This window comes from Cebus imitator, unplaced genomic scaffold (genome assembly GCF_001604975.1).
Source record: "Cebus imitator isolate Cc_AM_T3 unplaced genomic scaffold, Cebus_imitator-1.0 Scaffold356, whole genome shotgun sequence".
In the NCBI taxonomy this organism is placed as follows: Eukaryota; Metazoa; Chordata; class Mammalia; order Primates; family Cebidae; genus Cebus; species Cebus imitator.
This window is the reverse complement of record NW_016107671.1, coordinates 1,828,003-1,842,943: the sequence shown is the minus strand read 5'-3', so window position 1 is coordinate 1,842,943 and position 14,941 is coordinate 1,828,003. Positions and strand designations below refer to the sequence as shown.

General features: G+C 40.7%; 2 protein-coding genes across 4 annotated transcripts in view; both read left to right on the top strand.

The window, feature by feature from the left end:
• Window positions 1-4,341: 4,341 nt before the first annotated feature.
• ZNF607 (zinc finger protein 607) overlaps window positions 4,342-14,941 on the top strand; it is a 66,718-nt gene continuing 56,118 nt past the window's right edge. The window contains exon 1 of one of the 3 annotated variants that reach the window (XM_037730628.1): window positions 4,342-4,427. The gene's annotated coding sequence lies outside the window, so the exon portion shown is untranslated. Of the gene's footprint in view, window positions 4,428-4,528; window positions 4,599-13,421; window positions 13,493-14,941 lie in introns of those variants that run through there. The other 2 variants (XM_037730629.1, XM_037730627.1) reach the window with 2 other exon arrangements.
• ZNF573 (zinc finger protein 573) overlaps window positions 9,559-14,941 on the top strand; it is a gene marked incomplete at its 5' end in the record, with an annotated part of 19,244 nt that continues 13,861 nt past the window's right edge. Inside the window, 3 exon segments of the mRNA XM_017506406.2 lie at window positions 9,559-9,624; window positions 11,842-11,974; window positions 13,400-13,492. Of these exon segments, the coding sequence (XP_017361895.1) occupies window positions 9,559-9,624; window positions 11,842-11,974; window positions 13,400-13,492 (292 nt within the window).

Genomic DNA, 14,941 nt, shown 5'->3' with positions numbered 1-14,941 from the left:
CTCAAAAAAAAAAAAAATTAAAAATAGAATTACCATGTATCCAGCAATTCCACATCTACATAGACACTATGGGAAACTGAAAGCACAATCTCAAAGAGATATTTATACTAGTAATATAATATCTATACTAATAGATATTATACTAATAGATATCTATACTAATAGATATTATATTCTAATATCTATTCTAATAGATATAGTCTCAAATAGATATTACATTAGTAGAGACAGGGTTTCACCATATTGGCCAGGCTGGTCTTGAACTCCTGACCTTGTGATCTGCCCACCTCCATCTCCCAAAGTGCTGGAATTACAGGTGTGAGCCACCGCACCCAGCCTCTGGATAATTTTTACACTTAATTAGGCAGTCTGTTTTGACTATAACGTAATGTAAAGAATTAAGTAAATATAACTTCACTCCTGTACACTATTGGTCCATGTACCTAACACAATTTATTTTGTTGGGAAAGCAGTCCATTCCCAATAGCATCAAAAGTAATTACATTTCCCAAAGTAAATTAATAGAGCCATTATGGAAAATAATATGGAGATTCATCAGACACTAAAATGTCAACTATATGTCCCAGCAATCCCACCTGTAGGTGTATAGCTAAAGGAACTGAAATCAGCATGCTGAAGAGATAACTGCACTACCATATTCACTGCAGCATTATTCATAGTAGCTAACATATGGAAGCAACCTAGGTGTCCAGCATTGGATGAATGGATAAAGAAAATGTGATATGTATATGCATACATAAAGGAATACTATTCACTCTTTAAAAAGAGGAAAATTGGCTTGGTGTGATGGCCCATTCCTGTAATCCCTGCACGTTGGGAGGCTGAGGCAGGCAGGTCACCTGAGGTCAGATGTTTGAGACCAGTCAGACCAACATGGTGAAACCCCTTCTCTACTAAAAATACCAAATTAGCCGACATGGTGTCCTATCCTGTAATCCTAGCTGCTAGGAAGGCTGAGGCTTGACAGTAGTTTGAACCGGGGAGGCAGAAGTTGCAGTGAGCTGAGATTTTGCCACTGCAATCCAGCCTGGGCGACAAGAGGGAAACTCCGTCTAAAAAAATAAATAAACAAGTAAATAAATAAATAATAAAAATAAAGAGGGGAAAATTCATTTGTGACAACACGGATAAACCAGAAGGACATTAGGCTAAGTAAGAGAAGTCAGAAACAGAAAGATAAATACCAAATGAGTAGTATTTGTGGAATCTAAAAAAGCCTGACTCTTAAGAGACAGAATGGTGTTCACCAGAGACTGGAAAATGGGGAAAAGGGAGCTGTTAACTGAAAGAGTACAAAATTTCAGTTAGGAGGAATAAACTTTAGTAATTGCACAAAATAGCAACTACATAAATAACGTGTTATATATTTCAAAATTGCTAAAAGAGTAGATTTTAAGTTTTTTTTTACCACAAAAAAGTGAGGGGATAGATATAATTAGCTTGATTTAATCATCCCACATTGTAAACAAGGATCAAAACAGCATATTGTACTCCATAAATATCTAAAATATACAATTATTATTTTTCTAGTTTTATTTTATTTTTTTTTCCGCATTTATTTATTTTATTGCTTTTTAGGTTTTGGGGTACATGTGAAGAACATGCAAGATTGTTGCATAGGTACACACGTGGCAGTGTGATTTGCTGCCTTCCTCCCCATCACGTACATCTGGCATCTCTCCCCTTGCTATCTCTCCCCAGCTCCCCAACCTCCACCGTCCCTCCCTATTTCCCCCCAGCTGACCCCACTGTGTAGTGCTCCCCTCCCTGTGTCCATGTGTTCTCATTGTTCAACACCCACCTATGAGTGAGAACATGCGGTGTTTGATCTTCTGCTCTTCTGTCAGTTTGCTGAGAATGATGGTTTCCAGGTTCATCCATGTCCCTACAAAGGACACAAACTCATCATTTTTGATGGCTGCATAATATTCCATGGTGTATATATGCCACATTTTCCCTGTCCAGTCTATCATCGATGGGCATTTGGGTTGGTTCCAGGTCTTTGCTATTGTAAACAGTGCTGCAATGAACATTTGTGTGCATGTGTCCTTATAGTAGAACGATTTATAATCCTTTGGATATATACCCAGTAATGGGATTGCTGGGTCAAATGGAATTTCTGTTTCTAGGTCCTTGAGGAATTGCCACACTGTCTTCCACAATGGTTGAACTAATTTATACTCCCACCAACAGTGTAAAAGTGTTCCTATTTCTCCACATCCTCTCCAGCAACTTTTGTCTCCAGATTTTTTAATGATCGCCATTCTAACTGGCGTGAGATGGTATCTCAATGTTGTTTTGATTTGCATTTCTCTGATGACCAGTGATGAGGAGCATTTTTTCATATGTTTGTTGGCCTCGTGTATGTCTTCTTTTGTAAAGCATCTGTTCATATCCTTTGCCCACTTTTGAATGGCCTTGTTTGTTTTTTTTCTTGTAGATCTGTTTTAGTTCTTTGTAAATTCTGGATATCAGCCCTTTGTCAGATGAGTAAACTGCAAAAATTCTTTCCCATTCTGTTGGTTGCCGATTCACTCTAATGACTGTTTCTTTTGCTGTGCAGAAGCTGTGGAGTTTGATTAGGTCCCATTTGTCTATTTTGGCTTTTGTTGTCAATGCTTTTGGTGTTTTGGTCATGAAGTCCTTGCCTCCACCTATGTCCTGAATGGTTTTGCCTAGATTTTCTTCTAGGGTTTTTATGGTGTTAGGTCTTATGTTTAAGTCTTTAATCCATCTGGAGTTAATTTTAGTGTAAGGTGTCAGGAAGGGGTCCAGTTTCTGCTTTCTGTACATTGCTGGCCAGTTTTCCCAACACCATTTATTAAACAGGGAATCCTTTCCCCATTGCTTGTTTTTGTCAGGTTTGTCAAAGATCGGATAGTTGTAGATATGTTGTGTTGCGTCCGAGACCTCTGTTCTGTTCCATTGGTCTATATCTCTGTTTTGGTACCAGTACCATGCTGTTTTGATTACTGTAGCCTTGTAGTATAGTTTGAAGTCCAGTAGTGTGATGCCTCCACTTTGTTCTTTTTGCTTAGAATTGACTTGGCTATGCGGGCTCTCTTTTGGTTCCATGTGAAGTTTAAGGTGGTTTTTTCCAGTTCTGTGAAGAAGGTCATTGGTAGCTTGATGGGGATAGCATTGCCCAAGTAAATTACTTTGGGCAGTATGGCCATTTTCACGATATTGATTCTTCATAAGCATGAACATGGAATGTTTCTCCATGTGTTTGTGTCCTCTCTTATTTCGTTGAGCAGTGGCTTGTAGTTCTCCTTGAAGAGGTCCTTTACATTCCTTGTTAGTTGTATTCCTAGGTATTTTATTCTGTTTGTAGCAATTGTGAATGGAAGTTCGTTCTTGATTTGGCTTTCTTTAAGTCTGTTATTGGTGTATAGGAATGCATGTGATTTTTGCACATTGATTTTGTATCCTGAGACTTTGCTGAAGTTGCTTATCAGTTTCAGGACATTTGGGGCTGAGACGATGGGGTCTTCTAGATATACAATCATGTTGTCTGCAAATAGAGACAATTTGACTTCCTCCTTTCCTATTTGAATACCCTTTATTTCTTTTTCTTGCCTGATTGCTCTGGCTGGAGCTTCTAGTACTATATTGAATAGGAGTGGTGAGAGAGGGCATCCTTGTCTAGTGCCAGATTTCAAGGGGAATGCTTCCAGTTTTTGCCCATTCAGTATGATATTGGCTGTTGGTTTGTCGTAAATAGCTTTTATTATTTTGAGGTACGTTCCGTCAATACCTAGCTTATTGAGGGTTTTTAGCATAAAGGGCTGTTGAATTTTGTCAAAGGCCTTCTCTGCATCAATTGAGATAATCATGTGGTTTTTGCCTTTGGTTCTGTTTATATGGTGAATTATGTTTATAGATTTGCGTATATTGAATTTTTCCAGTTTTAGAAAGCTACTGTTCTCATACCTTATAGCAAGGCTGGACCTCCTCAGGGGACACAGAGCAGAGTCCCCGCCCTTCGGAGCTCACACCCGGTCCCCCACGCTGGCCCTCGCGGCCACACCTTGACCCTCCCCGACCGGCTCTACATGCACAGCCCGAAGCTTCGGGCAGCCCCGAGTTCAGATTCCTCTTCTCAGCCTTCTGGGTGCACTGAAACCCTCAGGACTCCAAAGCCAAGTCGGACACGCCTTTGCCTCAGCTATCTTCTTCAGCGCTAGTCTCTGCGTCTGCGCACTCCTAGTAGAGGGAACTCTTGAAACCTCCGGGAGCCAGCGTCCGGCGGTGCCAGCGATCTAATCGGGATTTGGGGTTCTGAGCCACTATTACCACAAACCACCGCGGTCATGGATCTTTAGTCTTGAACGACATTTCCCAGAGGGCAGCGGGAACACCGAGTCTATGGCTTCCCTTCCGTTTTCGCGTGGTTCTTTTGCAAGGTGAGTTGAACTCATTTCAGGATATAATAGGCACAAGGTACTGGCAGGCGGGGCTCTGGGAAATCAAGTTAAATTGGAACTCAACCTGCATCGTCCGGTTTGGTGGAGGAAGCCCTTAAACCGTGGAAGCCTGTTGTGTGGATGACCAGTTGTTATCGGAATCTCAGGCCTGTGGGTGCATGAGCGGCAGAGGGTTTTGAGTGCGTTCGTGAGAGAATGTTGTATATGTCAGATGGGGAATGTTTAAGAGTGTGTGAGAGAAACTGCGTATGAGAGGCTGGGATGTGCCTCCTTGACAGTGGATGCGGGTGTGAGGCTGTGACAGGTGAGTGGCTGTGCTTGAGTGACGGGGATATGAGGTGCGTTGATGCGGTGGCACTTTGAGTCGTGGCTGTAGCTTCCCGGCTGCTTCCCCTCCCCTCTCTCATAGCCGCTTGAGGCTGACAAACACAAAAAATGTCTGCAAGAGGGAAGTTGGATTCTAATTCTAAATGAAATTTTCCAGCAAGAAGGCACTGACTTGCTGTGAGTTTGGAAACGCCTGGGAGGTTATTTCCTAGTGAGCTCTGAGAGTGAGCTACTTGTCTCAGAGCCTCGTCCTTCCCAGAATTCTGGCCCCAGGAACCTGCTGTGAACTCATACCCAGATTTCAGCCTCCCTGCTACCTCCATGGGTTCAAGTGTGTGAACAGGGAAGGTGTGGAGGGTATTGTGTATCCAGGCTTTCCGTGCTTCAAGGAAAGCCTGATAACTCATGATTCTCTTCTCCCTCCCTGGTCCTGGTGGTCCTCAAAAGGACTCTGATGAGGAGGAAAAAAATTCTTTCACATCTAAAAATCAGGGTTTATGCTACTTGGCTTTTTTTCTTTCATAAGATTACCAGTTTTAGGGCATGCTTTCCTTCGTCTGAAATATGTCTGAATGTCCTAATAACAATCTACTTTATTTCTAGTAGATGTTGGGAGCCATTGAACTGAATCTCATTAACATTGCTATATTTGGCTGGCCGTGGTGGCTTATGCCTGTAATCCCAGCATTTTGGGACTTTTTCCATACAATGACTTCTGGCTGGGTGCGGTGGCTCACGCTTGAAATCTCAGCACTTTGGGAGGCTGAGGCTGGCAGATCACTTGATGCCAGGAGTTCGAGACCAGCCGGGCCAACATGGTGAGACCCCCCGTCTCTTATCATTAAAAAAAAATTTTATAGTGATTTCTTTTCCTCTGGGTAGATACCCATTAGTGGGATTGCTGGATCAAACAGTAGTTCTGGGCAATAGAGTGAGACTCCATCTAAAAAAAAAATTATATATATAATATATATATATATTATATATATATAATAAAAGTAAATAAAACGATTCCGTTTCATTTCACAGAATGTAGAAATAATCTGTGATGTCCAAGTGCTTCCAAGTACCTGTATAAAATTTAGATATATTGTACCCAGCGTATTGGAAACACTGTTCACACAATAGATACTCAGAATAGATATCAGCTGAAACATGAGATAGTAAAAGTTAGGAAGCGGCATAGAAATCACCATGTTGTACTGAAGAACAGGATTTAGGCTGTTGTTAGATTCTTATCTAATATTGTTTATTGAAGAGAATTGTATGCTTACATACAATGTATAGTTTGTGAATATTTTTTTACTACTCTGGGGGTTGCCTGTTTACTCTGATGATTCTTTTGCTGTGCAGAAGCTTTTTAGTTTAATTAAGTCCTATCTGTTTATCTTTGCTTGTGTTGCATTTGCTTTTGGGTTCTTGGTCATGAACTCTTTGCCTAAGCCAATGTCTAGAAGAGTTTTTCCAATGTTATCTTCTAGAATTTTTATGGTTTCAGGTCTTAGATTTAAGTCTTTGATCCATCTTGAATTGATTTTTTATAAGGTGAGAGATGACGCTCCAGTTTCATTTTCTACACGTGGCTTGCTAATTATACCAGCACCATTTGTTGAATAGTTCTTTCCCTACTATGCTTTTGTTTACTTTGTTGAAGATCAGTTGGCTATAAGTATTTTTCTTTATTTCTAAGTTCTCTATTCTGTTCCATTGGTCCACATGCCTGTTTTTATACTAGTACCATTCTGTTTTGGTAGCTATAGCCCTGTAGTATAGTTTGAAGTCAAGTAATGTTTTGCCTTTATATTTTTTCTTTTTGCTTAGTCTCGCTTTGGCTATGCTGGCTCTTTTTTTTGTTCCATATGCATTTTAGGATTGTTTTTTCTAGTTCTGTGAAGAATGATGATGGTATTTTGATGGGAATTGCATTGAATTTATAGATCAGTTTTGGCAGTATGGTCATTTTTGCAATACTGATTCTATCCATCCATGAACATGGGTTGTGCTTTCATCTGTTTGTGTCATCTATGTTTCTTTCAGCAGTGTTTTGTCGTTTTCCTTATAGAGATCTTTCACCTCCTTGATTAGGTGTATTCCTAAGTGTTTTATTGTTTTTGCAGCTATAGTAAAAGGGTTTGAGTTCTTGATTTGATTCTCAGCCTGATTGATGCTGGTGTATAGCAGTGCTACTGATTTGTGTGCATTAATTTTGTATCTTGAAACTTTACTGAATTTATCAGATCTAGGGGCTTTTTGGATGAGTCTTTACGGTTTTCTAGTTATATGATTATATTATCGGTGAATAGCAAGCTTGACTTCCTCTTTATCAAGTGGATGCACTTTATTTTTTTCTCTTGTCTGATTGCTCTGGCTATGGCTAGTCACAACTTTAAAATGCTACTAATCAAGCAAGGGTCATAAATTGTAAATAGGAAAGGGTAAGTCAGTGTATAGTGAAAACCGCTAGAGAGATTCAGGTGATATGTCTTGGGAATTCATGTGGAGGTGGCATTGATTAGATTCTGGTCATCCTTGTAACTAAGCCCATGGAATCTATATGGAAGTTAGTGAATGTATTCTTGCAATCTTTTACTGTCTAATTTTTTCTTCAAGTGATGTTAGATAAAAAGTGAGACTGGGCCAGGCATGGTAGCTCATGCCTGTAATCCCAATGCTTTGGGAGGCCTAGGAGGGAGGATCTCTTGAGCCCAGGACTTTGAGAACAACCTAGGTAACATAGTAAGAACCTGTCTCTAAAAAAATTTTAAAAATTAGCCAGACATGATGGTGCACACCTTTAGTCCCAGCTACTCAGGAGCCTGAGGCAGTAGGATTACTTGAACCCAGAAGCTTGAGTTTGCAGTGAGCTATGATCACACCACTGTACTCCAGCTTGGGTGACACAGCAAGACCCCTGCCCCTTTAAAAAAAAAAGAGAGAGAGAGCCAGAGCAAAATAAACCCACCTTTTAATACACACATTTGTGTGTGAGTGTGTTTGTGTGTGTACACATGTATTTTTTAAGGTATTGTATGAACAATGTTAAAATGATTATGAAATATATTCAAAAGAATATCAAGATAACTACTAAAAGGAAAGTAATGGTAACATATGATCATGTTGTAGTGTAACAGAACAAATAAATTACCAGAGTTTCTCAATGTATTGATGTCCTATAGCCTGTCTCAATGCTTGTCTGTCTTTTTAATGATCCAGTGATATTATACATTCTATTTTTATCTTAATTTTCTGTGGACAGTATATCTGAATTTTTTTATTTATTTTATTTTATTTTTTTTTTTTTGAGACAGAGTTTCGCTCTTGTTACCCAGGCTGGAGTGCAATGGCGCGATCTCGGCTCACCGCAACCTCCGCCTCCTGGGTTCAGGCAATTCTCCTGCCTCAGCCTTCTGTGTAGCTGGGATAACAGGCACGCGCCACCATGCCTAGCTCATTTTTTGTAGTTTTAGTAGAGACGGGGTTTCACCATGTTGACGAGGATGGTCTCGATTTGTTGACCTCGTGATCCACCCGCCTCGGCCTCCCAGAGTGCTGGGATTACAGGCTTGAGCCACCGCGCCCGGCCTTATTTTTTTTTGAGACGGAGTTTCACTCATGTTACCCAGGCTGGAGTGCAATGGCGCAATCTCGGCTCACTGCAACCTCCGCCTCCTGGGTTCAGGCAATTCTCCTGCCTCAGCCTCCTGAGTAGCTGGGATTACAGGCACGCACCACCATGCCCAGCTAATTTTTTTTTTGTATTTTTAGTAGAGACGGGGTTTCACCATGTTGACCAGGATGGTCTCGATCTCTTGACCTCGTGATCCACCCGCCTCGGCCTCCCAAAGTGCTGGGATTACAGACTTGAGCCACCGCGCCCGGCCTGAATTTTTTAATTTTTATTAAATATGTTTTCCTACTTAGCATCTGGTAGTTTCTTGGTATTCTATTACATGTATATTTTTTATTTCGCAAGGCAATTTGTACTCAACACAGAACCGGCCCTAACCATTTCCTCCTGTGTTGTGTTCTCTCTCATATTTTGACCAATTTCAACTGATTCTGATGCCATAGAAGAGGTTCTAGTTTGAGGCCAGGTGTGGTGGCACACACCCGTAATATGAATAGTTTGGGAGGCCAAGGTGGGAGAATCATCTGAGGCCAGGAGTTCAAGACCAGCCCTGTCAACATAGTGAAACCCTGTCTCTACTAAAAACACACAAAAAAATTAGCTGGGTATGATGGTGCACACCTGTAGTCCCAGCTAGTCGGGCGGCTGAGGCAGGAGGATCACTTGAATCCGGGAAGTGGAGGTTGCGGTAAGCCAAGATCTCCCCACTGCTCTCCAACCCAGGTAATAGAGTGAGACTCTATCTCAAAAAAAAAGAAGGGCCCCAAGTTTGAATGATAAGTCCTCTTTCAGTCTTGAAAGGTGGGAATGAAGGCAAGTGAATCTTCTCGTGGAGAAACTGAGCAGCTTAATCTCAAGTCTAGATCAGCCTTCCCAAATTGGAGTCTTGTCCAGAAAGCCCCTTGCTATCATGTCTGGATCTGGTTTTAGTGAGCAAGTGACTTACTGTAAAACTACCTTTGTATAGCTGGGTTTCCTGGGGTTTGAGGGAATGCTTAGATCCATTGTCTGTTTTTCCCTAAGTCATGTGTTCACTTGTGAGGGATTAATTTGGACAGAGAAATAGAGCAGCAGAAAGATTTTATTAAATTAAGTCATATTGGGAACACTAATATTATTTTCTTCTCTCAGCTCTGGATTCTTAGGAGTTGAATTTTTCCAGTATCGGAACTCTGCTGAGTAGGACTGATCAGGTCTTACAATTCTAAAACCATGATCTGTGTAAGTTGATTAATTCTGTTTCCTTGCAATATCACGATCGTAGGTTATGTGGATTTTTTCATTAACATAAAACTTCCTATTTAAGAAGTCCTTCAGTTATCTGCTCCCTACTTTCTTCTAATGTAGTGAATAGTGATAGCAAATAACTGAATTTTCTTCCTATGAGTATTTTCTGTCCACTTTTATATTTATTGTCAAATGTATTCAATACTTCTATGCTTATTCCTCAACCAAAGGCTATGATAGAGCAGTAAAGGAGTGAAGTCTCAACAGGGAACTATTTGAGCTTCCTTTATACGTCCTTAGTTTAGTGAATTACAGATGTTGCTCCTATTTGGACACCCTAGGTAAGCTTTGACATTCTCCATAGACCTGAGTTTTCTAGGCAAATAAGATGGGATTTGGTTATCAATTGGCCTGTCTTAGTATGTGATGAGATCTCATATTCTTTGAGAATTTTAGAATTGTTGGATATATACACGGATCTTGCCAAATAATTAATGAGAGACAAGTTTTTATTTTGTGGTTGAATGTGTTCTGTTGAACTTGGGTGACATCTTTTTGATTATGAGTCATCCTATATCAGTATACATTCTGGAACAAGAAAAGTATTAAGTGATGGAAGATGGCGATAAATGAGAATATTATCCTGAGGAGTCAATATGTTGATTTCCAGAATTGGAGAAGACCTTTGAAATGTTGTACAACAAAGTATGTGAAGGTAGGCTAGCCACGGTGGCTTATGCCTGTAATCCCAGCATTTTGGGAGGCTGAGGCAGGAGGATCACTTGAGGGCAGGAGTTTGAGACCCCTTGCAAAAAAGCGATACCCCCATTTCTACAAAAAAAGTACAAAATCAGCTGGATGTGGTGGCTTGCACCTGTAGTCCAGTTACTCAGGAGGCTATGGCAGGAGGATTCCTTGAGCTTGGGAGGTCAAGGCTGCAGTGAGCTGTGATTGTGGCACTGCACTCCAGCCTGGGCAACAGAGTGAGCCTGCCACACACGCATACACAAAAGATTTTAAAAACTTATATGAAGGTAGGCTGGGCGTGGTGGCTTATGCCTATAATCGCAGCACTTTGGGAGGCGGAGGTGGGCGGATCACCTGAGGTTGGGAGTTTGAGACCAGCCTAACCAACATGGAGAAACCCCGTCTCTACTAAAAATACAAAATTAGCTGGGCATGGTGGCACATGCCTGTAATCTCAGCTACTTGGGTGGCTGAGGCAAGAGAATTGCTTGAACCCAGGAGGTGGAGGTTGTGGTGAGCCGAGATTGCACCATTGCACTCCAGCCTGGGCAACGAGAGTGATACTTGGTCTCAAAAAAAACCCCCCAAAACCAAAAACGTATATGAAGGTAAAAGATGGATTAAGTCTGAAATATTCATGATAAAACTGATCGTTGCACAGTCAATACAAAATATATTTGTCAAAAGAAAAAACAATGCTTATGATGTACTCTGACATAGTGATGTAACTTGAAGCTTATAGAAATGTCTAAATTTTTTGCAAAAGCTTTTTTTTTTTTTTTTTTTTTTTAATATGGCGATTGGCCATTGGCTCACGCTTGTAATCCCAGCACTTTGGGAGGCTGAGGCAGGCGGATTGCTTGAGCCCAGGAGTTTGAGACCAGCCTGAGCAACATGATGAAACCCTGTCTCTACAAAAAATACAAAAATTAATTGGGCAGGTGTTGTACACCTGTAGTTCCAACTACTTGAAAGGCTGGGCCTGGCAGTCAAGGCTGCAGTGAGCTGTGTTTGAGTCACTATATTCCAGCCTGGGCAACAGAACGAGACCATGTCTCAAATAAATGAATAAATAGAACAAAATAATAAAATATGGACATTATTAAATTTGGCAAGGACATCCCAATTTTTTTTAACTGTTAAAGGAAAAATAGAAACTCATGTTTATTGGGAATTTAAGCATCACACAACTAGCAGACTATGTAGTTATGTATTTAAAACTTTATTGAATTTTATTTTATCCATTCCCCAGAAGGTCTGAATTATTGTGGTAACCCCTAACATGCAGAAAGATTTGTCTGTGGCAATAGGATTCTTTAGGAATATGTAGACACGTTGCTTTAGTCTGCTACCAGTCATTAGCTACATGTACTATATCATTCCTTCTCTCTAATGTGCTATTCTAATCTCCTGTCTTTCCATCTTTAAAATGTTTTCAAAATTTTGTAATGCATGGGTTTGCAGTTTCAGGAATTAGTGACATTCAGGGATGTGGCCATAGACTTCTCTCGGCAGGAGTGGGAATACCTGGACCCTCATCAGAGGGACTTATACAGGGATGTGATGTTGGAGAACTATAGAAACCTGGTCTCACTGGGTAAGTTTATTTGTCTCAAGTAATTTAAAATGTGATCTGTGATTTGTTACCTTTCAACACAGTGAATTTCAAGGCTGTATTTTGAGACATAGTTGAATTTCTTCTTCCTGTTCTTAGAGAAAGGTTTCAGCTCTGCCAGTTTGACAATGGCTGTGCCACCAAGCACCATCATTTCCTTCATCCTTTAGAGATAGTCACATGTCCTCCTGCCCCTTATGACTGCCTAATATCCAAGGGGCTTGTTTAAAATTATGTATTATTATTATGAAATTATGTATTATTAGTCCGTGAATAACCATTTCCAGGAATCCTGGTTTCCTATGGCGTATATTTCTAAAATTCCTACAGATATGCTTTGTCATCATCTGATCCACCTGCAGGGACAACAGACACAGATTCATGATTTACTCTGAGTATAAAAAACCCTGTGACTTATATAGTGCTGGACCAGATGAATAATATTCATTGAAAACTGAAGAGTCCACATTTCATTTCCTGTAGCCAATTTGTATGATTTCTTGTTGAAAGTTATAATTGATGAGCTTTTCATTGCGTTTGAATGAAGATTTTATATATCGGTCGGGATGCTTTTTTTTTCTCTCATACAGAAATAATAAAATAATTAATTTGGTACAGTTGTGCTCATTATGTCCCCAGCCACTCTTTGGAGGAGAGGGGAATACATATATATATAATAACTTAATACTCAAAGAACTATGTGATAGTTTTATTGTGATTATCTTATTTATTTATTTACTTTTTCAAGACTGGGTCTTGCACTGTTGCCTAGGCTGGAGTGCAGCGGTGCAGCCATGGCTCACTGTAGCCTTGACCTCCTGGGCTCAAGTGATCCTCCTTCCTCAGCCTCCTGAGTGGCTGGGACTACAGAATACACCACCATACCTGGCTTTTTTTTTTTTTTAAATAGAATGAGGTCTCACTGTGTTACCCAGGTTGGTCTCAAACTCCTGGTCTCAAGTGATCCTCCCACCTCGACCTTCCAAAATGCTGGGATTACAGTCGTGAGCCATTGCACCTAGCCAATAGCAGTATCATTATGACCAGTTTATTTGTCAAATTGGAATAATGAGTTGAAGTCACATGGCCAAAGTCACAAGGTTGGTAGATTTAAGAGGAAGAATTTGTGACCCAGCCTCTGGCTCCAGAGAGCTTCACAGCTTCTTTGGGGTGGTAATGTTTGGAAAGAGACATTTTATAAGGTCACAGGTTAAACTTTCTCCTAAGAAGCGAAGTGTGTATGAGTTTACATTAAAATAGGTTTTACTGTACCTACTTCATTTCTTCAATCATCTCACCCCTCTTTTATTTGAGGTCCTTAGTTCATTGTAAATTTAACCAAAGCTCAAAGATTTCTTTGGCTTTTTTTTTTATTTTTATACCATGTGGCATTTCTTTTCTTATAAGGAGGACATTCCATTTCTAAGCCAGTTTTGGTTGACTTACTGGAGCAAGGAAAAGAGCCCTGGATGATTTTGAGGGAAGAAACACAGTTCCCAGGTAAGGAAGGCAGGGGACGCCATTGGGGCTGGGCACAGCCCATGTGGTAGGAGAAAGGAGACACTTTTGTGTTTGTAAATTCCTCCTCCAAGATACCCAGGCTTGTGGAGCAAAGGCCTACAACCTGGTGGGGAATAAAGATTGCAGCATAAGCTCTTGGAGTTTCCCTCTTGTCACCCGGGCTGGAGTGCAATGGTATGATCTTGGCTCACTGCAACCTCCACCCACCGGGTTCAAGCCATTCTCCTGCCTCAGCCTCCCAAGTAGCTGGGATTACAGGCATGCACCACCATGCCCAGCTAATTTTTGTATTTTTAGTAGAGATAGGGTTTTGCCATGTTAGCCAGGCTGGTCTTGGATTCTTAACCGCCTTGGCCTCCCAAAGGATTACAGGCATGAGCCACCACGACTAGCCCCTAGGATCCTTCTTAGGTGACTAGACAGTTATTTTATTGCCAGTCTTTTCTCATCTGATGTGACAAAGTGTTCAAGGCTTATCTTGTATATTTCTTGTACTAAGCTTTTAGTCAGCCATAAGTTTGCTGGGATTACACTCATAGACATTTATTTTATTCCATGAGTTATAATCCAGCACTATCCTTAGTTATTTTTCTTCCGCTTTGGCCGTTGGGAACTCTTTCCAGTTGGCTCCTGTGCCTTTTCAACCTGCCCTCATCCTTTGGTGAGTTTGTTACTTTCTGACACTACAGGTTGTTAATCTAGGATTATCTTATATTTTTTCTGCCATAGCCTTGGAGTCAGCCACTTGTGTAAAGGAGCACCAGTTCCTTTTACTGGGAATAGGATTTAGAAATCCAGATCTAGGCTTAGGTGTGATTGCTCCTGGACCCTCTTAGTGCTAGGCCCTCTTCACTCATGGAACCGGCAGGTATATATGTATGTGTGGCAAGGTGGCCAGTTACTCTGGTGTATTTCCCTGTTTTTTCGAAGCTGCAGCTCCAGAACATGCTTTATACAAATCTTAAAACTGCAAATCATGTGTGTGAACAATGTCAGTCTTCATAGTTTGCATTTCTTGTCACTGAAGCTGAGAAAAAGAATTTTCTTCATTTCATCCTGTCTATATTTTACATATACATCCCGCATTGGCTGTAATATCTAATCATTCATCCAGTTGCAGTCAAAATGACCAAAGACCAGTGAAGGTTGATATGCCATTATTAAATTAGGATAAACAACATAAGTTTTACACTCTAACTTGAACTATAATTTTTAAAAAGGAATTTGAAAAATGATAGTTTTTAAAAATCCTTAAAACTGAGGGCCGGGCGCGGTGGCTCAAGCCTGTAATCCCAGCACTTTGGGAGGCCGAGGCGGGTGGATCACGAGGTCAAGAGATCGAGACCATCCTGGTCAACATGGTGAAAACCCGTCTCTACTAAAAATACAAAAAATTAGCTGGGCATGGTGGCGCGTGCCTGTAGTCCC